Source organism: Lonchura striata, chromosome 30, assembly GCF_046129695.1.
Source record: "Lonchura striata isolate bLonStr1 chromosome 30, bLonStr1.mat, whole genome shotgun sequence".
In the NCBI taxonomy this organism is placed as follows: domain Eukaryota; kingdom Metazoa; phylum Chordata; class Aves; order Passeriformes; family Estrildidae; genus Lonchura; species Lonchura striata.
The window spans coordinates 4,335,995-4,361,823 of record NC_134632.1 but is presented as its reverse complement, the minus strand read 5'-3'; the positions used below and the strand labels follow the sequence as shown (position 1 = coordinate 4,361,823).

Genomic DNA, 25,829 nt, shown 5'->3' with positions numbered 1-25,829 from the left:
CCCAAAAAACAGCAGCAGTGGGAAGAGAGGGGGAGGGAAAAGCAGGAAAAGAGGCCAGAGCCTGGAAGGAGGTTAATGAGTTTAATTCTGCTCGTGGTTCATAGAACCAATAAACCCATCAGTGGAAACAAACTGCAGCAAAGTTGCAATACTGCCTAAAATTCAAATTCAAGTTCAGACTTGCACATTGCCCCTGTCCCCTTCCAGGGGCCCTGGGAGCTGCTCCTGACCCTGTGAGAGGTGCTGAGACCACGTGCTCTCCCATGGCACCTGTGGGCTCTCACTGGAACAGAGGAAGAATCCTTAAATAAGAGGCTCCACAAAGTAAACTTTGATATTTACAATCTGTGGGGACCCAGGAGGTTTTGTCCTCCCACACGTGTGGGTTTTGGGTTACACTCCTTTTTACTGGGTCTTCAAAGCAAAGGAAATGCTTGAATTCTTCAACAAAACCCATTGACTGAAGTAGCTGGAGCAAGGAATTTGCTGTAAACAACCTGGCCCCAGCTCTGCTCAGCCTGCACACGTGGGAGGAGCTGTGGGACCCTGCAGCGTGGGCAAACCCTTGGCATACCCTTCCCATACTTACACAAAATGTCATGAAAATTTGAAAAAGCAGAAGAGAGAAACCTCCCATTTCCAAGCAATTAATGAAGAAAAAGCAGGAATACCGTGGCATTCCACCTCAGGCAAGCAGTTCTCAGAGCTCTTGCTCCCCACAGGCAGAGAGAGCAGCACAAAGGTTTGGTGAAACAAAATCCAGCTTCTGCTCTGGGCAGTTTCCAGCAGTGCTCACAGGGAGCTGCTCCACACTGGGGTGTTCCAGTGTTTTCCTTTTGGCATCAGGGCTAGCACGTGCAGCCCCTCAGCCCTGCTGAAAGGTTCCAGCCAGTGCTGAAAACTCCACAGCTCCTTCCTCAGCAGCCACGGCTGCTCCTCCTCCTCCCCACCGGGGAACTCGGGCACACAAAGTTCTGAGGAAAAGGTGCATCCAAAAAACACCCAGGTCATCTCCTTCTGAGACTGAACCAACTTCCCTCACCCCATTCTTTGATAGTAAACTTAAAGTTTAAACGGTGCCTTGTAAGGAATTAATTCCTGCCCCAATACATTGTGGGATTAAGTGGGAATGAACTGGACTAAGTCTCATACAGTACAACCATCTCTACACAAGGAATTACTAGTGGGAAAGGGAATCTGAAGGAATTTCTGTACTGTCTTGACCCTGTTCTTGTGGGAATAGTGAGCTGTGTGCCCTCGCTCCCCAGTGGGAGTCCCATCCCTGTTTGCAGTGACAGCAGCCCTGCTCTCCCAGCAGAGCCCTGACCTTTCTGCCACCCCATCCTATCACTGCCCAGCTGCTGAAGTGACCACCCTGCTCCTGCCGTGGCCCCTGGTGAGCACAGCTGGGCAAGAACACAACAAGGAAAGGTGAAAGAAGCAGAAACCCTAGCATGGAGCATCTCCAGATGTCAGCACAAAAGCTGGAAGCTGAAAGCCACCCACAGATGAGGGGACATGAGGTGTCCCCCCTGCACCTGAGCTGGTGTTTGTGGGCTGACCATGCCCTGGCTCAGTGCAGCACTCCCAGGCCAGAGCAGAGCAAACTCCTCCTCATTCCTCCCGTTAGTCTCAGCCAGGCCCCTCCCTCCCTCTGCCCAGTCTCTGCAGTCACAGCTGGTTTCAGTCCTGGAGTTGGACCTGTTTGGCAGTGAAATGACCAAACCTGCCCTGCTGGTGCTGGTCCCCTGTCCCCAGCAGTGTCAGAGCTGGAACAGGGGGTCGTACTTCCTGATCTCCTGCAGAAGGCGAGCCTTGTCCATGTTGGCTTCTGCCAGGGCCAGTTTCATGGTCTGGAGCTCCCTCTGCAACTCTGGCACTTGCTTGAGCTACAAGAGACAAGCAGAGAAAAAGACAGGAGTCTTCAAGGTACACAGTGAGCTGCTCCAAGGAAAACCAAAGCAGGAACTTTTGGGATGAATTACACAGTGAGACACAACCACACTGACAGAACTTCTCTTTTTGGGAACCTCTTGATCCCTGTTTTTCTAACAAGGAACTGGACACAGGGATGGAGCCAATCAGAAAACAATCCCCAAGCAGATTCTGAAAGGGAACAAGTGAGTTCATGCTGGGCAAGGTGCCCTCACTCCTCAAAACACTTATGGGAGGAGGCACAGGCTGCTCCTTGGGGCACTCCCTTCCTGCAGCTCACCACACCTGCCCAGGACTGCAAACACAGGAAGGCAAAAGAGAATTTCCAGCTCTGTTGTCCAGGCAGCAGTGACTCACCTGCAGCCCACGTGCTCCTGCTGCTGGGGCTGGTGAGACACCCTCTGATGGGGCCTTCTGCTCCTCAGGGACTGCCACAGGTTTTTCCTGTTTCACCGAGTCCTTCCCCTGGGAAGCTGGAAAGCAACAGAACCCACTCAGGTGTGGACATTCACACAACAGGGCTCTCAGAACAAAAAAATAACTTTAATTAATTTCTTTCCTTTTTTGTCCCCCACCTGCCCTCTTGTTACACAGGGAAATAAAATTCTCTTTCCCCTTTTCAAATGGGGGAACTAAAAGGTAATAATGGATCCTGTCTGTGCATGCTTAAGGAAACACCAGACACAAATTCTCACAGCAGGGAATAGAGGCAGGGACTGCTCCCACAGCAGGAAACACACACAGGGACTGCTCCCACCTCAGAGCCCATCCTTCCCAGCAGCAACCATCACATCCCAGTCTCTCCCAGCACAGCCTGGGGGTGCAGAGGGACAATAAAACCAGGATGTCACTCACCTGTGAGATAGAAGACACCGTCATCCCTGCGCCTCACCACGACGTGATCCATTGCCAAGGTGATGGGGACAGGGCCAGGGGAGGTGGGATACACTGGGGGGCTGTCATCCTGGAGGAACATGAAGCAGAGAAGGGATAAGCAGCCGTGACAGCTCTTGAAAGAACTTCCCTTGCATGCAGCCTCCTCAGGAGCAGCGTTCCTGACCAGCAGCACTGCCAGACTTGGGGGTGAGCCCACCCTAGGGAAAGGCCTGGCTTTATGTACAGGAACACACTTCCTTTGTGTCCCTTATTCATCCCTAGGGCAGCTTTTAGAAGCAAAACCAAACAGCCTCAGGAGAAGCTCTACAGAGGCCCCCAGCATTCCCACAGCATCCCTTCCCAAGTGCAATCCTGCACGCGAGCTCTGCCCTGGGGGAAATCTCTCACCTTCAACGTGATTTTGGCATCCACCACCTCTATCTCCATGGGGATGACCTCTGGGATGATTTCATCCTCCAGGAAGGGGGCCAGGCTGGTGAGGCAGGAGGTGCAGAGCTGGGTGCAGCGGCTGTGCAGCAGCACCTGCAGGAAGCCGTTGCGCTCGGCCAGCGGCGAGTGAGCGGCGGCGCTGGGGCCGGACTCCAGGCGCAGGCACACCTCGGGATGGGGCTGCCCGGCCTCGGGGCTCGCAGCCCTCTCCACGCCTGGCTCTCCTAGAGCTGGGGCAGAGAGATCTCGCTGCACAACGGGGCCAGTGATTGGTTATCAGATCAGAATGGGCACCATGGAAAGCCCGTTTCTGTCCAAAAGCAGCCAAGTGACCTCGGTCTGACATTATCCCTCACTTCAGAGAAATCCCAATTTCCAAGGAGTAAAGGCCCACATCACTGACCTGGCACTGGAGCTGCACCCTTTGGGGTCCCAGGCACATCCCTCTCTCACACACTTTAAAACTGGTCCCTGCTTTGCATGTGCAGGACCTGGCCCAGTGCCCCACTCGTTCTCCAGAGCTGCCCCAACTCTGCCCCCCCAGAACTGTCCCAGCTGCCCTCCAGAGTGTCCCAACTCTGCCTCCACAGCTGACCCACTGCCCTGGATCACTCTCCAGAGCTGACCAGCTTTTCCTCATCCCTTTGCTCCATTGTGGCCACTGGCAGGACTGGGAAAGGCAGGATTAACAGCCTGGGAACTGCTCACACTTCCACTTCAGGTTTGGAGCTGCTTTTGGTTTTGTTTGGGGTTACATTTTTTGGGTGTTTGAGGGATAGTTGATTGTTTTAAGGTTTGGCTTGGTTTTTTTTTTTTTTTTAATTCAAATTTAGGGGAAGTACTGTAGACCCAAAAACATTTTTCTCAGGTCAGGAATAACTTCATGGTTTCCCTAGACAATTCTATTCACTCTTTTAATTGATTTCATGCATCCTCAGCAATTTAAAAAATCACAATCAATGATTACTATGCACCACAGAGCCTGACCGTGTAGGCACTTGGAAAACATCTTTCAAATGCCAGATCTGAACCCTCATACATGAGTTGTGCTCAATCCTAACCACCACAGAACCTGACCGTGTAGGCACTTGGAAAACATCTTTCAAATGCCAGATCTGAACCCTCATACATGAGTTGTGCTCAATCCTAACCACCACAGAACCTGACCGTGTAGGCACTTGGAAAACATCTTTCAAATGCCAGATCTGAACCCTCATACATGAGTTGTGCTCAATCCTAACCACCACAGAACCTGACCGTGTAGGCACTTGGAAAACATCTTTCAAATGCCAGATCTGAACCCTCATACATGAGTTGTGCTCAATCCTAACCACCCCAAACACTGAGGCCCCAGTTAATGGAATATTCCCTGAGGGAGGGCTGGTATAAAAGCCAGTTCTAACAATGCAGCTGGGTCCCAGAGCAGCATCTTACCCACGTAGCCACGCAGGAACTGCCACATGCCAACGTTGTTCAGCTGCTCTGGAACCACGTTCATTACTTGTAAAGCCACAGACAGATCATCTCCTTGTACCTCTATTGCACAGTTCACATCATTCATCTTCAGCACGAGGACAGACACCTGAAACAGCCACCAAGAGCTCATTGGTTACAGCAAACATTTCCAGAGCCCCTCAGGGAGAGAATCCCAGTGCCAGGCACTGACCAGCTGCAGACTGGGGTCTTCACTCTGGGACGTGGAGCTGTTCACCTCAGGGGACACTGCACCCTCGTCTTCTGCCACCAGGCTGCTTCTGCTGCCCGTGTCATTGTGGGCATGGGGAAGCTGCCCTGAAGGAAGAGGGTCCAGGCTGGGTTCTGAAATGGAAGTAACAACAACTCAATTCCATTTCTTCTTCTGGAAGTCCTGACATCAGCATCTGCCTGAATCTCTGGCCTCTCTGGAAATACCATCCTCTGGAGATCCATCTCTCTCCAGCTTCTCAGATGAGCTTAAGCAACACAGGGTTGAAGTGAAAGATGTCCATAGTACCCAGTATCCAACCAGCCCTTCCTAAATGCTCTGTACCAACCACCAGCACGTCACAGCCCCTACAGCCCTCAGGACACCACTGGGATGTGCAGGGTCACCACACACTGATTTACCCTCCTCACTTCAAAGAAAAGGCAGCTACAAAAGTAGACAGAGCCACTGTGAGGCAGCTCCTTAAGACCTTCAAAAACAAGGAGCAGCAAAAGTGATTCCATAGGAACACAGGATGAGCTGCCTGTGGCACAAAGCATCACCCCTGAGAGATGAGGGTGAGGAGAGAAAAAGCCAAGGGCTTTACCAGAGTCTGTGAGCATCACGAAGCCATCACTGCCATCACTGTCCACAGACAGCCCATCCTCAGGGCCACTCCCATCCACAGATGTGGTGTCAAAGGAATGCTGGGATGAGGTCCTCTTCATGGAGAAGAAACGCATCCGGCTGCTGCCCGCCCCGCCCGGGGTCACTGCTCCCTCCTCTGCTTTGGGCACAGAATCCCTACAGAAAACCCAACAAAATCCAGTGGTAAAGGCAGGCAGCTGAGCCTGCAGATTAACTGAGTGTTGGGCTGGTCTCTGACCACTTGCAAGTCAGACTTCAGCATCCCGGGAACAGCCCCAAGAGATGAACACTTAACCCATCTCCAATCCAGATACAATGGACAGAAAGGAAGCAGCTCTGCCTCCCCCTCCTGCAGATCAGGAGCCTGGGCTGCTCACCTGGCCGGGGGCAGGGACAACATCCTCTGCATGGTGGAGGTCATCTTGTCCCTACTCAGGCTCAGGGCGTCCTTGGTGAGGGACATGGCCTCCTTGGTGAGGTCCATGGTGGCGTGCAGAGCTTCCTTGGTGGCATCCTTGGTGATGTGCAGGGCACTGGAGAGCTCCACCTCGATGTTCCGCAGCGGGATGAGCTCTGCCTGGCCATTGAGGGCGACGCCTCCTCTGCCCGAGGGCTGCGTGTCCGAGGCTGGGCTGGAAGGGAGAGCAGGAGGGCTCTGAGGGTGGCTGCTGGTCTCTGCTGGTCTTTCTGCAACCAGGGCTTCCACAGCTTCGTGTGCTTCCTCTATCAAGCCTTTCTCCTCTGTACCCTTACCGCGGGGAGCTGCAGTCAGGGCTCCATCACTCGCGGACCTCGGGAGCCTCTCCAGCTGGACACTGGCACCAGTGTCCTGGATCCCACTGTCCTCTGGGAGCTCTGAGGTGCTGCCTAAGCCCTTCTCCGAACTGCTCTCTGATTTCAGCTCCTTCTCTTCAGCTGCCAGCCCCTCCTTGCTGTCTGAGGGTGAGAGCTCGGACTCGATCAGGCTGGTTGTGTCCGAGTCCGGGGACCTGGGTTCCACCACAGACCCTGGAGCAGGGGCCATGAGCAGGGCCACCTCAGCACTGTGGAACATAACTCCCACACAAACAGACATGGGATCTAAAGGAGACCCAGTCATTTCCTGGGTATCTTGAGCCAGCTGCTCCTGTAGTGTTTGCAGAACTTCCTTCATCCTGAGCAGCACCAAGTACTGGTAGTGGTTGAGTCGAACTTTGACATGGACAGAGGAGGACACGAGCACGTGGATATCAGCAGAGGCTTCCAGCTCTTTACTGTCTACTCCATCATCAACTTCAGAGTCAGATTCTCCCAAGACATCCATTGTGTCTGGAGCCTTATAAATATTCTTCAGATCCTGGTCAGTCTTCGATCTTTGACAAACACCGTGTTCTCTGGAGAGGTTCTCGTTCTTGGAGTGGTTGCTAAAGCTGGCAGAAGGCTTGATTTTCACCTCAGAGGTGGCCAGTTCCTGTCGTTTAGATATCTGAGCTTGCCCCCACCTCTTGGGCAGGCAGGCCCATATGGAAAGGGGAAAAGGGTCAATAAAACTAAGGGCTCTGCCCTTGGAGCTTTCGGCCCCCTCAAAGCCCAGGGAGAGCTCACTGAAATTCACGGACCACAGATCCTCAGAGGCAGAGGTTTTGTGAGGCAGCTGGGGAAAGCCTGGGTGCCTCTGTGGCCTGTCATCCACCTGGTAGGCGTGGCGCAGGAACAGGGTGTGCAGGAGCCCGAATCTGTCCCGCGCCCGGGGGAACTCGGCGTAGCTGGAGTGGAAGAACTCCGACCCCGCGAATTTACGGAAGAGGCTCTGCAGGTCCTGGCAGCTGCAGGAGGGAGCGTGGCGGGTGTTGGTGGCTGTCACCTCTGACATGCAAACACACAGGGCCCGTGGCCGGTCCCGGTGATCCATGACTTTCTTATCCACGGGGATGCTGAGCTGCAGGGGGAAGAAAGGTGAGAAAGGAATAGCAGAGGTTTATTCTGGATGAGAACTCCAGCATCAGCTTTACTGCCCACAGACCAAACAAAACCAACACAAGTAGCAGACAGAGCAAAATCAGAGGAAGGCAGCAGGTTTGTCTCCTCGTTGTGCACTCCAGCCATGTGCTGGTCTCATGTTCCTTTCACAGAGAGAACACTGAAGACTGGGAAAGGAAGGAAAAGAAAGGTACCTTCAGCCTGAAGCCATCCAGCCGCACATCCACGTGCTCATCCCGCCTGCCTGAGTCCTCCAGCTTGTAGATGGCTTTGAACTGCTCCAGGCTGCGACACAAATCCAGGCAGAAGAGGTTTATCCAGAGCACACTTGGTGTGTCCAAGGTGAGCATCAGGCCGTTCAGCTGCATGTACAGGTTTGGGCATGGAACTAGAAGGAAACAGATTAATGACAGCAGGAGAGGCCCCTCGGGTGCTCTGCAGCTCAGTGCAGAAGCTGCACTGACAGCACCAATGCAGCGTGAAAGACATCTCGGAAGGGAAGCAGCTGTGGTGCACCCCCAGGAATGAGGTGGCCCATGGGGACAGTACCCAGAGCACCCATGGCCCTGCTCCAGGGCTCTCAGTAATGCTGAACCCCAGAAATTGGGCAAACAGCATCTGTGCTTCCTTCCTGCAAGCACAGCTCTCCTTCCACAACACAAACTCCATCCCACCTTCCCACAGGCAAAAAAAAAAAAAAAAAAAAAAATTAGGAAACATCAGAAAACTAAACAATGGACAGAGAATATCTAACAGGGTTAACACATCTAGACCATTGACTCTTTAAGAAACTTGTGAAAGAAGGTGCTAACCTTGATGTATTACCTGGAAAGTTCTGATTGTCTGGGAAGTAATATTCTGTGAATTCAATATGGATTGCAGAGACCTGGTCAGGGAGTTTGAAGATTTTTCTACTACAGGAAAGCAAGGTGGAGGGTTTCTTACTTTGCTGCCCAGCTGTAGAGACCTGAAAACAGAACAAAATGCAGTGGTGCAGAACTCAAGACTTGGCAAACCCAAGTGCCCCAGTGACCCCACAGTTGCCTGTATTCAATCTGCCTCATTTACACATCAAACATACACTGCTCTCAAGCAAAAACATAATTTTCTTCTACCTGCTGATATTGCCAACTCCCCTCCTTTGAGGGAATTTAGTTCTTTGTGTCTCCTGTCACTGCTAGTAAGAGCTGTGACAAGCAGAATTAGGTGACATGAGCAAAGAGAACAGAAATCTGTTACAGCTGTCTGCATGATCAGCAGCACTTTGGCAAGTCCATCACAGTATCTGCTGCCGCAGAGAGCAAAACCAGCTCTTGGATGGATACAGGGTACATGGATACAGGGCCTGAACCAGGGCAGAAACCCTGAGGTGAGACTTACACCTCCTCTGTCAAAAATCCATGTCCTCACTGACTTCTTAAAGGCATGAAATGTTTTACACTGGGCCTGCCTAATGCTTGGTGCAAGCTTAGATAGGAACAGAGGGCAGACACCCATGGTTATACAGTTCCCCTCTGGGGTTTAAAATTTTACAGACAACATCATAACAACATTTAAGTTCTCTGGGCAGCGTTTCAGCTGTCATAGGACTTGCATGATTCTTTTAATCATAATATATTGAATCATAGAATTTCCTTTTTAGAAGTGCCACTGCCACCTGCAGACAGTGCTGAGGTGCCTACCTGGTGCACATCCAGGTCATCCACCCGCACCACCACGCAGCTGGAGCGCAGCCGGTGCCAGGGCGGGTGCCGCAGCCGCGGGAGGCTTGTGGGGGGAGCCCGGCCCTTCTCTGGGGGGCTCTTCTGGGGGCTCTGGGGAGGCTCTGTGGGGACAGACAGGGTTTTAGTCACAATCAGTACCAACACCTCTGTGCTTACTAAGAACTAACAGCATTAGAAATGGATGAACACAGCTGGGCAGGAGAAACACTCAGGACTTTTGAAGGAAGAACACTGTGAAAGGTGAGTCTGTTCTGTTCTGTGGCAAGAGAACACATTCCTAAGCCAGGTCTTAAGTATGTAATTTCATCCTTGTATCTTACGGAGAAACCCAACAATAATCCACTGCAGCCTGTCCATCCTTGCTGCAGTGCTCTCCCAGCCACTTGCCTTTGCCATTATATTTATGATTTTTACGGTGCATTCCTGCACCAACAAATCAACCTGCTCAGCAGGGGACAGGCAACTAAAGGTTTTGCTGGATGAAGCAAAATTGGTGCCACCTCCTGCTTCACTGGTTTTATCAAATACCTTTACCTGGTTTCCTTTTGAAAGGAGAAAGTGGAGTCCTGGCAAACACAGGGTCTGTTTCTTCATAAAGCTTCTCCATCTTGCTTTGAAATTCACTGACCAACTTCTTCGCCCACTGTCCTCGAGTCTCCATTGCTTCACTGTACCTCACCCAATGCTTGCAGGCATCTCCTGCAGAAAAGCAAACATGCTGGCTTTAAAAATGTGGTTTCTCTCTTCTAGTCCAGCCTGCAATCATAGAAGAGTTCTTCAAACTCATTTTTTATCCCCCCCTCCTAAGTTTGTGAGTCCACAGGCTCCCTACCTGCCCTGTGGAAAGGATAATAATCAAAAGCCATCCTCCTGAAGGTCAGCTGGATGGCTCCACCCAGCATCCCATGCTTCAGAGCACCTGTGAGGAACAGAGCAGAGGAAACCATCGTCAGCTCTGCAACCCGAGCCCTGATCCAGAAGAATTCAGAACCACATTGCTCTGATTGCCCCCGCTGATTAACTGACACCACAGTCAGGATTAGGATACCATCTTTAGGAATCTGCACCAAAATCTTGTCCTGAGCAAGGAGAAGGACACCTGAATCAATGGTTTATATGCTAAGAATCAGACCTGGAAACTCAAATCCCAAAGTGCAAAACCCCAGTGCTTTCCAACCCTCTTCCAGCCAGAAAATGGCTGCCTCAGCTGTTGTTTTTCCCTCTGCTGCTGTTTCCTTGCTCCTGACCTGACTCCCGGGCGTGGCTATCATCACAGATGTGCAGGTCCAGGCGGGAGATGAGCAGGTGGTAGGAGGATTCCTTCATGTCATGCTTGTCGAAGTACTGCCCGATGCTGCTGGCGTTGGGGCTGGCTCCAAAGGGCTGAGCCCAGGACTGCTGGGCACTGGGAGCAGGGGGAGTGATCTGTGGGAGAGGGGCAAGCTCAGTGAGAACTCAGAGAAAGGGAAAACACAGAGGTTACAATGCAATTAACCAACTCATGCAAATCTGTCAGCTTCTAAGGCATTGGTTTATAGGATTGAATTTGGGCTCCCAGGATCTGGATCCTCTCCTGTGCTCCCATGAGCAAAACCTTTTGTCTGTGGCTCTGCCAGCTGCATGCACTTCTCTGGGAAGATGTTTTAAGATTCCTGGGCAAAAAGAGCCACAGTATTTCCCATCCCTCCTGTGCAACCTCACTGCACTACGTGTGCATCCCTGCCTCCCTGGAGTTTCCAACTCCAGCAGAAATATTCCTCTTCCCTCATCCTTGACTTGGAAAATGTATTTTACTGGCAATGAATCCCACTCATTTGGTCACCTTGTTACCCTACAGCAGACCACAGTCCACACAACACTGACCTGAGTTCCCACCAAGGAAAATGCTGTGAATATGGGCCAGATGCCACACAAACAGAAACTGCCCTTTTCCTTGGCAGACCAACATCCAAACTCACTCACCTGTACAGACTCTGGTGCCAAGCTTTTCCTCTGCTGAGCAGATTTCTCCATGGCTTCACTCAGAGACTCAGCATATTTCATCATTGCTTTCAGCTGAGAGTCTGTCAGCACCCAGAGCAGGTCATCCAGCAGAAACATCAGCTTGGAGGCCACCACATTGCAATCTTTGGTCTGAAACAGCAAGGAAGGAGTTAGGGACTTCAAAAACTGCCTCCACAGACATAGAGTCTTAGTAAAACAGAGGCAGAAAGAAGGGAGGCTGCTGTGAAACTCCTCTGAGAGATGTTAGCTGGTGCATATCCACAGCACCTCCTCTCAGATGGACAGCAGTCAAAGCCACCTCTTCTTTAGGAGGCAAATTGCTCAAATTACTCATTCTTTAATTATTTTATTTTTTTTTATCATCACATTTCCACTGACAGCTAAAAATCAGGCTGCCAGGCTTTCAGCTCCCAGTAAGGAGATGACAGCTCTCCTTTGGGTGTTTGAACTGATTGAAAAATTCACTCCATCCATGAGATCTCCCCCGAGAAAGAAACTGCTTTGACATTTGGTAAGAACACAGCTGTCTCTGACAGAAAACATGGAGAGATACATCAGTTTGGGCTCAACATTTCTGAAGGGAGAGAAGGGCTGTTGAGGACGGTGGGAAGAAATATGCATCATCTCTGCACCAGGCAGTGATACCACATCCTGCAAAGCACAGAGGAAACTCTCACCCTTCTCTTGAGAGAGATCTGGATCCTCCCCTGGTTGGTGATGAGTCTCAGAGGAGTGGTGATAGGATCCTGATCCCCATTTTCTGTGGCATCTGCCTCTATCCGCAGGGTCTGCCAGGTGAGCTCCTTGAATGTCAGAACCTGCCCAGAAGGAGAAAACCAGAAAAATGCTGAGATTTTCACAACTTCAAGGATTAAAAAAAAAAAAAAAAAAAACCACAAAACACTCAGAAGACATGAAATGGAACAAGGAGAAATCATTCATCACACTTTTCTTCTGTGATCCCAGTAGAAAACCAAGGCCTCACCTCTCCCCTCTGTGGGTCGGTGATGCGGGTGAGGCGCAGGTCACTCTGCTGCCAGTTGGGGTTGACACTGTAGCCCTGGAGCTGCCACAGCTCAAAAGAAGCATGAAAGGCCTTGGAGTGAATCTTGATGGTGATGGAATTGACAACAATAAACATCCCCTCCACAACCTTCTCAGCAAAGCCATATTCACTGCAAAGAGAAGATCCCCCCCATGTCACGACAAGAGGGCTGGCAGAGGTAAGGCTCACACAGAGAGGTTTATAAACAACACCAAAGGCACTTAAACCCCAGAGCAGGGAGGCCAGTGGTGAGTCAAGGAGAACAGCAGCCCCCACACCCCAGCAGGAGGGCAGGGAGAAGCTGCAGGGCTCAGGGTCTGACCTCTGTCCGGCAGCAAGAGCGATGGGGGACTGTCCATTGGGCGGCCGAGGCTCCTCACACGTCCTCATCTCCACCTCCACCTTGTCCAGGTACTGCAGGGACACAACGTGGGAGCCATGAACACCACACCAAGCCTCAAGCCCAGCCCACCAGCCCTGGGGTGGGATTCCAGGGCAGGGACAACCAACTCTGGAGTCTCAACGCTACAAGAGTCTCATGTGTTAAAGCTCTCACACCACCAGTGTCAGTGGGTAACCTGAAACCCCAGGAGTGTGAAAACAACCAAGAAAAAACAGGCAAAGGGTTGCCCTGGACTTCCCTGAGAGCCCATCTGGCTCCATCCTGCAGTGAAGTGAGGGACTCACAGCAGGGTGCTCGTGGCCCTATATGCTAAGGGCCTGAAGGATTCAAGTGCCAAGAAAATTTGAGCACTTGATGGTTTCCCTCTGCAGAATTTTTCTCAAGCAAAAAAGATTAAGAAGAGTGAGGAAGAAAAGGAAGCAAACAAGAAGGAAGGAAAAATGGACAAAGGAGGGAAAGAAGACAAGAGAGGCAACATTACCAGGCAGATTGGGTGTGTTTTCAGCTTTGTCCACTGGATCTGAAATAATAAAGTTGAGGTTATCAGAGTGATCTTTGCATTGGAAAGTTTCAGAAATAGCAGGAAACCTTCTCAGCCCAAACTTTGAGCCCCATTTCTCTGAGAAATGTCTGCAATGTTTGACTGTATCCAGGTCAAACAGAGACACAGACAAGGGAAAAGACATTCCAGACACCAGATCTACAAACCCAGCTGAGCTTTTGGATCTCATATATCATCAGGAGTAATAGATATTCTTCAGGTCAAATTCTGCTGTAGGAAATATTCTTGGCCTTTAAGAGTTTACAACTAACTGCTGCTGTTATTGGAAGTCACACAACTCTTTTGAAGACTGTGCACAAACCAAAAAGCTCCATTTTATTTTCATACAGCAATGTTCCCTCTGCAGTTCTTGTAGGAGGGGGAACAAATGTTTGTTACTAAACTGAGCAGATCTGACTCTAAAAACAGAGCACATCAGATGAGTAAGACAAGCTCATTTTCACTGTCACTTGGTAGAGTAGAATCATATTTCTTTTATAGAAAGTCTCTTTGATGTCCTTAAAACTTTTGAGTTCTTGTAATGCAACAGTGGTTAGAACCACGTGCAATTAAACAACCTGGCAGCTTTTAACAACTAAAAAATCACCTTTTTTTGCTCTTAAAAAGCAGAAGGAGGAAGAACTTGTTAGAGTTCAGTGTGCAAAGTGCAAGACCACGGACAATTTCAAGGATTCTGCCTGTAAATGGGTAACTTCACCCATCTGAGGTTGCCTCTGCTCACCCTGATGGAGGCCTTGTTGCAGTAGACCCGGGTGATGGCGAGCCAGGTGGGCAGCTCCAGCACATTCTGCAGCACCTCCTCATCCAGCTCCAGGTTGGTCAGCTGCCCCTGACCTTTCAACGTACTCAGGTTGATTTTGTCTGGAGAGAGATTCTTGGTAAACCTACAAGGGAAGAAAGAGAAAACTCACAAACAGCCCCCAGCAAAGCTGCTGAGACTCTGCAGGAGCATTTCAGAACTATTTTAATACCACAGTTTGTTTGCTGTTTTGTTAAACCCTTCTTGACATTTTTAAACCCAAGGCAAGTTGATCGCTACAAAAAAAAAAAAAAACCACCAAACATTTCTACACTTTGACATTTGGAGGATATTTTTTTTTTGTTTTAAACTAAATTCAGGTTTGAGAAACTAAAAATTTCCTTCTAAAGGTCTGGATCTAGAAACCAGCAAAACTGCCCTAGGACAAAACCAAAGAAAACCAAAGCCTAACTTCAACAACTCAGCAGTTTTACTCCCCCCAGAATTGCTGTGTCAGCAGGGGAAGGTTTAATTCTCTAGATTCTTTTCACCCAGGAAAGCAAAAGACCATTAATGAATGACTTTTGTGGCTGTCTCTTTTTAACACCACCATTGCAGCTCTCTGGTCAGCAGGGCCAAACAGCACCTCTCCTCCCAGAGACTGCCCCAGCTCCCCCTTCTGTTTTCTCTTGCTTGAAATTCCTCCTTCCCAGGGCTGCCAGTGTTTCACCTCCCCTGTGTGCAGCCCTTCCCATCCCTCACGTGCCTGAGATTCCAGTGTCATGGATGAAACACTAGCAGCAGGACTGTGAAAAAGCCTCTGACTTCATCAAAACAAGACTGGCTCCTAAGGAACCAGCAGAGCCAGTTCAGAGGGCAGCAGATTTCATAGGCTGCACAAGTGTTAGCAACACTTCTCCAGATCAGAGAACCCCTCTGTAGCAGCATATCCCCTCCTGTCTCCACCAAACCTCTCTCCTGTGCAGGAGCTGCCCCCACAGGAGCAGGGGGATTCAAACTTGCAGAGTTCCTGCCAGACAACTTTCCCACCACTGAATGCAGGGCTGATTTCACATTCCTCCATGCCAACGCTAATTCTCATTCTGCACAGTGACCCAGAAGGCGGGCTGGAAAGAAAGCCCCTATTGCCAGCCTGAGCAGGAGCAGACTCCCAGTCACACTCTGCCCCTGCACCCACAGTGTGGGCACTGCTCTGGAGAGGCACGAGGGGCTCCTGCAACAGCCACAGCTCCAGGAGGAGAGGAGGAACCAGAGCCACACTGCCAGGATGCAGCTGCTGCAGCCGCTGTACGAGCTCGGGGCGTAGCACAAACCTGGGTGAGGCACCGGAGCAGCAGCTGAGCCATCAGCCCAGGGCTTTCAGGGGCAAAAGGGCCTTTCCAAAGCAAACATTTTGTTGGAAGAGAAAGTCTGACAGATGTGTTGGGATGTTGGTGTCAACCCTGTGCTGTTGATGTAGCAGTGCTGGAAGGGGAGAGCAGCACACACCTGTGAGTTTGCCCACTGCTGCTCTTCCCCTGCAGACAGCTCCTGTGCCCTGCTGTCCCCTCCCTGCCCTGAGCCCAAGGGACACGCTGACAGCTCACACCAAGTTTACACCACCTGCCAGGCTGCACATCCCCTTCAAACTCACCGCTCCCTTTAACCGTGTTCTTGTTTGAACATGCCCAAGGAGGTGGCTGAGGTTAACCTGGCTTCTCAGCACCAGCACCAAGAAACTGAAAATTGCAGGCTGTGTTCCAACAGCTGCTCCACTGGCAGGGGGCACTGAGAATCTGTATGATTTGGGCCTGGAGTCCTGCTGTAAGCACCCACAAACCCAGACACGGCTGAAAATTACAGCAAACACCTGCAGAGGCAACCCAGGAGCACCCTTGTGTTGTGTCAGAGAACCAGCTCTGCTGAAAGCTGATGTCACCGTGTCTGCCTGGGATTGGATGCCAAGAATAAACCAAACACAATATGGACAGGTAGGTAATACCCAGCACTTAAGCTCAAAAGCTGGCGTGGGCAGTGATCAGCCCCCACTGGCTGAGCTTTCTCACACCTGCACTGAAGGATCATCCTTGGGCTGGGAGCCTCATCCCAGGATAAGAGAGCTCAGAGGAGAAGCTGCTTTCAGCTGCTAATGCAGAGGAAAAGTACAAGTGTTGCCTATAATTCTACACTGTCAAGTCTCTAAACGGGGGGGAATGATACTTAAGCTTTTTATATATTTTTCATGTATTTGTAGCTTTGTAGATTGCTAATGCTAATGGCTGTAGCTCCAGTAGTTTTTCTATCCTTTTCCCCTAGATTTTAGAACAATAAGCTGACCTTCTAAACACATTCCTGAAATATTGTTTAGTCTCATTCCAAGGAGGGGACCTACAATAAGGCAGAATAAGTGGGGTAGAGAAGCCCTTGGACCAATTCCCAGGGGCTGACCCAGGGGTAGGTTACTGGGGCAACTGAATCTCCTATAGGATGTACCTGTTAGATATCCTAATTAATTAACATTATAAAATTGCAGAAATTCAATTCTGGGTGCTCTCAGAACCACCAGGACACCTGGAAGCTTCCAAATAAAGGTTTGCTTTTTACTTTAGTATTCTAATACAAGGGTTTGTTGTTTTGGTTTTTTTTTTCTTTTGTTTATAGGCAACACAAGCACATGTCTGAACCAGGGCATCACTTTCCTTTAGTGTGTAGGTGTATCAAAAATACCAGCACACTGTGGAAAAACTAAAGCTGTGAAACAGGACACAGTCTAAGAGTGAGGTATGAAACTTGATCCAGCCAAACCAAGCAACTCTTTATCACCATCTCCAGGGAAAGGCTGCAGAGATCCTGCTGAGCAGGCACCAAACCCACCTCCAGTGCTACCAGGCTCCATTAAAGAATCCTTTCATGAGGCATTCCATGCTCCAAAATGTGTCATTCCATCCCCAAAGCAGAGTTTAGAGACCCCACCCATGATGGGACAACAGAAGCTGGAGGTTCTGGAAAAAAATACATCTCAAATGGAAACAGATTATTTTAAACCAGTGCCCAAATTTCTCAGGGTATGTTGCCATTGTCAAACCTTGCTTTCAGCTACTGCCCTGTACAAGAATCCCAGACCTTCCACAGGAATAATCTCCACACTTGAGGCACTTCACCACCCACAGGTCACACAGGGCTCACAGGAGGCCTCAGGTGAGAGTTCCTGAGAACACAGAGCTCCCAAGTGCCAGGTCTCTGCTGCTGCCTGAGAAGAACTGCTTTGGTCAGTGCCAGGGGAGGAAAAGCAGCGAGAGCAGAACGTGTCAGATGTTTGCTGGCAGCTTCTCTCCATTCACACTCACCCACAGCAACGTCCTTGGCAGCACGGGCTGCTGGCTTAGGGAAAACTGAATGAAAATGGTAAATGGTGGCTATTGGGAAAACTGACACCAGAGCATTTTTGCACCTTTTTTTTTTTTTCCCCAGCTCCATCAGAAGTCAAGCAGAGCTGAGCCAGTAAACTCACAGGGCAGCACTCCTTTTGAGCCTGCTGGGATTACTCTGACAAAAGTCAACCCTGAAAATCTATTTGCTCAATCATCAGCTTGACTATATATCAAAACATTGATGTCACTACTGAAAACAACTGCCCAATTCCTCAGCCTGCATATCCAGAGGCCACAAACTCACCAATTACAAGAGGAATTTGGGTAAATCTGACCTCTGGCCCAAAGCCAGGCTAGAATCATAAATAAGTTTATGTTCACATTTGTAGCTGTCTCGCCACACTGTCTCCAACTGAGCAAATGCATGGACAGATAATGTCAGAAGACATCTGAAATCATAAAACTTCTCCTCAGATCCCTGTCTCATCACCCTGATGACACATGGATCAGGAACCTTCTTCTCAAATACTCAGCTTCTGCCTCAGCCTCCTCCCTGCAGTCCTGCAGCCATCACTGGCTGTTGTACACAGCCACCACCCCCAGCTCCACACGAGCATTTCTATTAATACCTTTGTCACTATGGCTATTTTGTGGGAGAACTAATTAGCTGTACATCAATGACCTTGATTTTGCTTAATGACAAGCAAAATCTCTTGGCAGAAAGAAGTGCATGGCTTGTGACACCAGCCACAGCTGCAGGGAGCAGCTGGGAAGTCCCTCCAAGCACAGGTAAGGCAGCAAGGAGGAACTGATCAGCTCGGTATGAAACCAGCCCAGGAACCACTGGAGTTTTTGCCTCCACAAGGGTCACAGCAAGGGAATAGATGGGGATTTTTCTGCTTTGATTTGGAATACAAATATGTAATTTATTCAATTATGACAGGAATTGGACACAGGGGAAAAAAAAAACAACAACTGTATTCTGACCAACACGGATTTCCTCCTTCCCAAAAGTCTTTTCAAGTGTTGCCTGGTCTGGTTTCAGACACAGCATTTAGTGGGATTTCCATCTTTCTTGGGAATATCTTCTGCAATCCAATAATCTCTGTGATATGACATTTCACCTCAAATTAAAACCTCTCATCTCAGAAGCCATATATCATGTTTACTAGAACAAAAGGTTCACAACTGCTAAAAGGAAAGGTCAGTGACTTTCCAGATCAGGGCTGCTCTCAAGGAAGGCAGCAGCAGAAGCTTTAAGTGTAGCACACATGACTGAGGATGAACTTAAAAATAATTTTGGAGGAAATAAAACTGGGCAAGTGATCAAAACTTATGTAGAAAGGGAAAAAATAGCTGCCTCAAAGACGCACAGGGAGAACTAAAAGCTTTTTCAGGAAGAAAAGCCATTTTAGCAGGGACCACTCTGTCTGAGAGAGGGCACAGGGATGCTCTGCAGACTTGCACAGGAGGAAGAGAAACTCACTGAATTAGCAGAGGATGGGACTAATTATTGCAGCGTGAGATGGAGTTGGTATCACACCCTCTTAGCACAAAGCCATTTAGAGTTTAAGGGAATCCCATCAACACCAAACTGCACAATTGTTAAGAAGACAGAAAGCAGCACATTTACAATTATCTCATCACCTGTGCAGAGCTCTGTGTACCCCAGATATCCTGGGAGGTAGTAACTCCTTCCCAAGTAGACAATGGGCCAGAGAAATTCACCCTGCTTGGGGTACAGGGCAAACAGTTGCCACCTAACGAGGTGCCAGCCCATCCCATGCTCCTTATCAGGGTGGATTTAGGCACATCTGGTGTCCCTGTACACACATGCCACTGCTGGTGGCTTTCCATTATCAGCTTTCTGTTTTTCCAGGCTTCAACTGCATTGAATGAGAGGCTGGGCCTCTCAGCCACCTGAAGCCAAACACAAAACATCCTGATCAGTCATCTGCTGTCTTGGCTCTGTGTTACCTCCTGCAACACAGGGAGGCTAAGGGAAGGCTTAAGAATTCAATTCAGAGTTAAACTCGGAGGGAGAAAAATCAGCATTTCCAAGGAGATCAGACACAACCATGACACAGAGCAGAATTACAGCTCACTCCTCTCCGAAGGCTGCAGCCTCCCTTGGCACCAAGGACACTTTCTTGTCTCAACAAATATTTCTCTAGAGCATTCTGAACGCTCAGACACCTTGCTTCACACCCACCAGCACTTCACTGGGTGCTGGGAGCCCTGGAAAGCAAACCAGGAACTCAGCTGAGAGGAGAAGAGGCCGGGGCTCTGCCAGGGGCTGAACTCCACCTTCTCTTTGCTATTTCCAGCTCCTCGCCTGGACACGCAGTAAAGTTTAAATGCCAGCTGCCCCATGCTCTCAACAAATCCAGAATGCACTTGCCAGGGAATTTCCCAAATCTAGTCCTCAAGCAAATGACAGATGAAAGAAAACGAAAAAGAAACCTAATAAATACAAGCACTAGTCCAAAGCTCTGCTTCATCCTGCAATCATTTTCGTCTCCAGTGTGCAGAAACAAACAGGTTATTTCCTAATTCTGACTCAATGGAGCAGTTGCAGGGAAGCAAGGGCTCAGGGAGTCCAGGAGAAATAAGAAAGAAGAGACCCTTTCCATCAGTGAGGCTGAAGGATTCTGGAGAGGTTCCACAGGGTCAGTGCAGGGCCCTGCAAGACCAGAGCAGCAGTGAAGGAGCTCTGGCCACATTTTCCTCCTGAGCTATTCAAATGTAATTTACCTCTGCTGCAACAAGAGTCTGTTTAGCATTCCAGAAATGGCACACACGTGTCTGGAGCCAAGGAGAAGTGGTTGGAAACACTTTGCACCCAGCAGCTCCATAAAACTGATCGCTTGGTTCTCCCAGCAAAGTGCAGCACAGCCACCATGACTTTGCAAGGGAAAACTTCAGACTCTGTGAAGGGAAAATGCCAGGTCCTGTCTGGACCCACTCCTTTTCCCCACCCTGTCTTGAACAAAGAAGAGGCAGATGTGTGTTACTCTACCCATAATAGCTTGGGGTTCTGCCTTGCCATCAATAATTTCACTATATTAAAACTTTTAAGAGTGAAAGAAGCCATCAAGATGTACTGGGAAAACAAGACATTTCCAAATTCAAACATTGAGTAAAGGCTTTACATCCAGCCTTACATGCTTTGCCGGGCATAGCATGTAAGAACTTGGAGATAAGCTCATCACCAGGGGTTTGTTTGTCTGCTGGGACTTGGCAGAGCTCCTTCCTGATAAACTGCCTCATAAAGTCCTGCCACAAACTGCTTCATGCTCTGGATCCACCCTGGGCACCGGGACACCAAAGGAACCATCACCTAGATGAAGAGCACGAGCTGAACCACAGGAACAGGACGCTGTGCAGATGGAAAAGAAATGGTTTCTGTCAGCATTTAACAGCTGGCAGCTCTGTGGTTTCATGTACTTCCCATTGCTGCAACAGCTATTTTAGGTAAACGATCATCTTAGAGATCATCACAAAAATTTCCCTGATTGCCAAAGGAGGATATTCAAGCAGCTAAAGCCAGAATGGCAAAGCTGGTCAGAGGTTTTGCTGCCTAAATCACTTGAGATTCTGCAGCTTCCTCAGGCCATTCCCAGATGCAATTTCTTTGCTTTCCTCCTTACCCACCATGCTCGCTAAATTGCTTTCAGGTTATTTACAATCAAGGTCAGGAAACGGGGAGAAGCCTGGAGGGTTGGTAGTAAGAAAATCTCTCTTATTGGAGGTAGCTTTTCCTGACTCTGAGTGTGTCCCGCAGCCCTCACAAGCTGCATGTGCCACCCTGTGACTGCAGCAAGGGCACAGCTGCAGCACAGTGCTGGAGCACGCAGCGATGCTGCAAAACACTTCAGGGCAAGGGAGAGGCAAACAGAGCAGGAATTCAGGGCCTGTTCTCTTATAGCAGCACCCAGACTGCACCATTTGGGCAAGAAATCTAAGCTGAGGGGGGAAAGCTTTCTTTACACTCAGAGAATTCCCCACACTCCTGTGCTGGGCAAAGGCAGAGCTGCTGACATGGCCTGACTTGCCTGGTGCAAGCCACAGAGCCCATTCCAATGATTCCTGAACAGCACAGAACAAATCCCATTTTCTTGGGGGAAGAAATGCTCTATCTCATCTGCCCACCTGTTCTGAGGAGAGGCATGGGTCCTCTTGAGATAAGCACATCCAGTTTCTGGCATCCTGACCCCAGGGAGACTCTCACCCCCTGGCAGGATGACCACAGCTGTAAAGGCCTTTCTGTGCCCTGCCTCAGCCTGAGTGCAGGTCTCTGATGGTGGGGATGGACAGGGAGGAGTCACAGTCCTGAGCAAAGAGCCCCAGACAGTCCCAAGGCCAGCTGCAGAACCAGCAGGGATCACACACAGCGCAGTGCTGGGCCTGGGAGCCAGCTCTCAGCCCCTTGTGCTGGCACAGAAGCAGCACAACTGCGTGGAAGGGGTAATGCCAAAGGCATCTTCAGGGCTAGGAAGGGATTCTGAGATGTTCACATCCTAGCTAGGAAACAAGAGCCCCCAGGAGCCCACCCGCTCCCAGCTCAGCACACACTGCCACATCCACGTGTCCCTGCTGCCAAATGGGTCCAGAACAAACTACAGCTACACCACGAGCCTCTCTGTCTCTTCACTCACCCATCAGCTGCAAATGACAGAGGGCAAGAGTCAAGGCAAAAGGGATGCAAGGCCTAATCCCTGGAGTGGAGAGGCACTCCTCCATTCCTCCTCCACTCAGGTGCAGCACCGTCTATGAGGAGCTACACGGTGCTGTTCCTCCTGGCTGAGAACCTGACCTGCCCTGATAAGCACCTCAGCGTTGCACCCTGCACATGCTGCTCCCCAGCTCTGTTCTCCAACAGTATTTTAAATTTTATTTCCAAATCCTATCTCACTTACCTGAAAAAGTGGTTCCATCCTGTGCTGAGGGCAGTTTGCCAAATCCACAATCTACTATCCACTCATTTCTGTGCTGCACATCTGTTACACATCTGCCTGCACCGGCGACACGTGCTCGGCACTCCCCCCTGCAAACAGGCCTTGTTTTTCCACACAGGTTTTCCTCTCTGGTAACACCTCTGCTGTTGCTAACTCCTCTCTCATTTCTCCTCTGCTCCCTTTTCACCCTACTCTGAGAGGTTCCCAAAGTTACTCCTCAGCTGCAGTTCTCTGGGGTCCATTTGTGGTCATCTCCTCCTCCTGCTCCCAAACCCCAGTCCAGCTGCTCCTCTGCTGACACCAGCTTTTATTTCTCCCCAGCAGGACTGCACATTGCATTTCCTCTGCAAGCCATGTCTGGTGTGCCTGTTACTCCACAAGCTCACAAGCTTCAACACGTGTCCCAGATCGTCACAAAGCAGCTGTAACAGGCAGCAGGGGATAAACCTCTCCAAGGAAATGAAATAAAAGCCATTTTGGCAAGCATTCCCACTGCAGTGCTGAGAACTCAAATCCCAAAGTTGAGGCATTTGGGCTTGTAGATAAACAGGGCCTTTGTCACACCCTGAGAACACGGATCTGCTGTGGCTACGCCAACACTGGCTGAAACAAAAAAAGACAACAAGAAGAAGCTCCTTTCAAATAAGGCCAGGAAGAGGTAAAGGCAGCTCACTGATTTTATTTTAAAGCATTAGATGTGCTTCCATGGATAATTCCATGCTCAGAGCCAGCAGCTGATACTCAGGCAGCTCTTGGGGAGTCCCTGATGTCGGGCTCCAAACACTCCCCAGCACTGCAGCCCTGTGCCTGCCTGGAAGCAGCAAGAACTGAAACCACCTAATCTGTTTGCTTTTCCAAGCTAAATATAGGACAAAGGAGTGAAAGGCACAGATGGCGAAAGCTCCGCAAGTTTTTAGGTTCTCCTGCTCTAGGAATTTAAGCTTCTGAAGCACAACACAAGGCTGAGCCTTCTGAAATACCTTCACAAGTGGGTAAAGCCCAGCTGTACTGATCCCTGCCGTGACCACCACAGCCACCGGGTCACTCACGTTATGTGGGATCACAGGAACAGTCAGGTGAAACACCTCATTCACATATTTCCACACAGAAGAATGACAAAAACACACCCCCGTGCAAAAAGGACTCCGTGTGGAGACACAACAAAAAGAACAAGGAATTGTTTCATATGCAAATGTGAGCAGAATATAAAGGCAGATTAATGATTCAGTAGCAAAATTCTTCCAGGCAAACAAGCGTGGCTGAAAGAAAACCCAAAGGGAGGGTGAAGATGAGGTAGTCGGAGGAAACAAAACTGAAACAAAAAAAAAAAAAAAAAATATTTTTAATACATCATTAAATTGGGTTCAAATTGCATTTCTGCAAAGACCCACAGTCCTGTTTCAAGTGAGGGGCAGAATTCAGATCAATCACCCAAACAACAAAGTCCTAGCAGGAAAACAGGCAGAGATGCTGAATGTTTTGGGACTCCTTGTTCTCCTTGGAACCGCCCAAAGGATACACAGGTTAAGACTAAGAACTGGCCCACTCTGAGGGAAAAAAAGGGCCCTTTGGGTAAGAATATGCTGTAGCAGTGGTAAGGAGAGACCAATATACAAAATTAAATAAAAACACCAGGAAAACTGTATTTATGTAAAGAAATAGAATTGTCCATGAGAACAGCACCCACAGGAACAGCCCCCAGGATAACATCCAGCTCTGTTTTACTTTCTATCAAGAACTGCTCTCCGTGCTATAAAATACCTCAATGCCTCTGTACCAGGAGGCTGAATTTGCACTGACCACAACACACCTGTGTGAGGTGAATAGGACAGAAAGCTCGGAAGCTTGGGATGTCAGAAATCCATTTAAACCTGCACCCAGAGCAGCTCCAGCAGCAGCTCCATCACTCCTCCTTCGGGACAGTGCCGAGAGAGCCGGAGGAGCATGGAGCAATTGGTGACTCCAAGACAGACCCTGCACTGCCCACTCAGGCTGTGTGGGGATGGTCTGGGGCTCCAGACACCCCCAGGATCCACCTCAGAAGGCTGGGATTTGTGCATCACACCAGCACTGAGCCCACACAGGTCACTCCAGGCCCTTCCCTGTGCACCTGAGCGTGCCCAGCAGCAGGAGCAGCTCAGAAAGCACAGAGGACTGTGCAGTGCTGTAGCCTCACCTGCACCCTCACAGGCACGGCACCTTTCCGTTCACGCTCCTCTGATCCCGCAGCGATGCAGGGCGAGGTTCTGCCCGCAGCCATGGGACAACACAGAGCTCTTTTCTCGCCGTGAAGGGAAACTGAGGCACCGCTATGCGGGCCCGCCCCGAGCAGCCGCGGCCGCAGCTGCATCTCCCGGCGGAGCCTCACGCCGGAACACCCCGCTTCTCCCCAACGGCCCTGGCAGCGCCGGGGTGATCTCCACGGAAAACGACGGAGGACAACGCCAGCACCCCCCCGAGCCGGTGTCACCCCGGGGCTGCTCGTGCTCCGCTCCCGCCTCCCGAGCTGCCGCGGCCCGGGGCCGGCCCAGAGCCGGGCTCGGAGGGCTCCGACCGCGGGCAGCGGCGCTCCGGGCAGGCCGGGCCCGCGGCCCCCGGACACCGCAGTGCCCCCGGACACCCCCGGACACCCCCGGAGCCCCGGACACCCCCCGACCCCCGGACACCCCCGACCCCCGGACACCCCCAGAGCCCCGGACACCCCCGACCCTCGGACACCCCCGACCCTCGGACACCCCCGACCCTCGGACACCCGCTCCGGCCCGGCGGCCCCACAGCCCGAGCGGCCCCTCAGCCCCCAAACCGCCAGGCCCGGGCCCCCTGCAGCCCCCCGGGAGGAGGAGAAGGAGGATGAGAATGGGCAGGATGAGGAGAAGGAGGAAAAGGAGCGGGCGGCTCACCGGGAGAGGTGCTTCAGGATCTGCTTCTTGATGATGCCCGCCATGCCGGGCCGGCGGGTCAGGCCCGCGGGCGGCGGGACCCCATCGCGCACCGCCCGCTCCGCTCCGCCCCGGCCGGCCCCTGACCGCACCGCCCCGGCCTTATCCGCTCCGCCCCGGCCTTATCCGCACCGCCCCGGCCGGCCCCTGCCCGCACCGCCCCGGCCGGCTCCTGCCCGCACCGCCCCGGCCTTATCCGCACCGCCCCGGCCGGCCCCTGACCGCTCCGCCCCGGCCGGCCCCCGCTCCGGACCGCCCCTGCCCGCACCGCCCGTCCCTCTCCGCTCCGCCGCGGCCGGCCCCTTCCCGCACCGCCCCTTCCCGCACCGCACCGCCCCGGCCTTATCCGCACCGCCCCGGCCTTATCCGCACCGCCCCGGCCGGCTCCTGCCCGCACCGCCCCTTCCCGCACCGCCCCGGCCGTGCGCGGAGGGAGCGGCCACAGTGCCCCCCCGGACATCCACGGACCCGCTCCCCACCCGGAGCCCACTCAAGGACCAACCCAGGAGCCCAACCCGCGATCCTTCAGGAT

At 51.1% G+C, this 25,829-nt stretch overlaps 1 protein-coding gene across 1 annotated transcript; it reads right to left on the bottom strand.

Moving 5' to 3' along the window:
- Nucleotides 1-67: 67 nt before the first annotated feature.
- BLTP3A (bridge-like lipid transfer protein family member 3A) lies at nt 68-25,487 on the bottom strand. Its single transcript, XM_077789079.1, has 22 exons — nt 25,462-25,487; nt 25,259-25,366; nt 14,012-14,174; nt 13,210-13,248; nt 12,648-12,739; nt 12,266-12,455; nt 11,958-12,098; nt 11,239-11,409; nt 10,524-10,701; nt 10,109-10,195; nt 9,811-9,975; nt 9,235-9,377; nt 8,378-8,519; nt 7,747-7,940; nt 5,971-7,511; nt 5,553-5,749; nt 4,928-5,079; nt 4,696-4,843; nt 3,220-3,491; nt 2,791-2,899; nt 2,293-2,408; nt 68-1,889 (listed from the first exon to the last, which is right to left on the bottom strand). The coding sequence occupies exons 2-22, from the start codon at nt 25,300-25,302 to the stop codon at nt 1,764-1,766; spliced, it is 4,410 nt and encodes a 1,469-aa protein (XP_077645205.1). The 5' UTR covers nt 25,303-25,366; nt 25,462-25,487; the 3' UTR covers nt 68-1,763.
- Between the last annotated feature and the right edge of the window lie 342 nt (nt 25,488-25,829).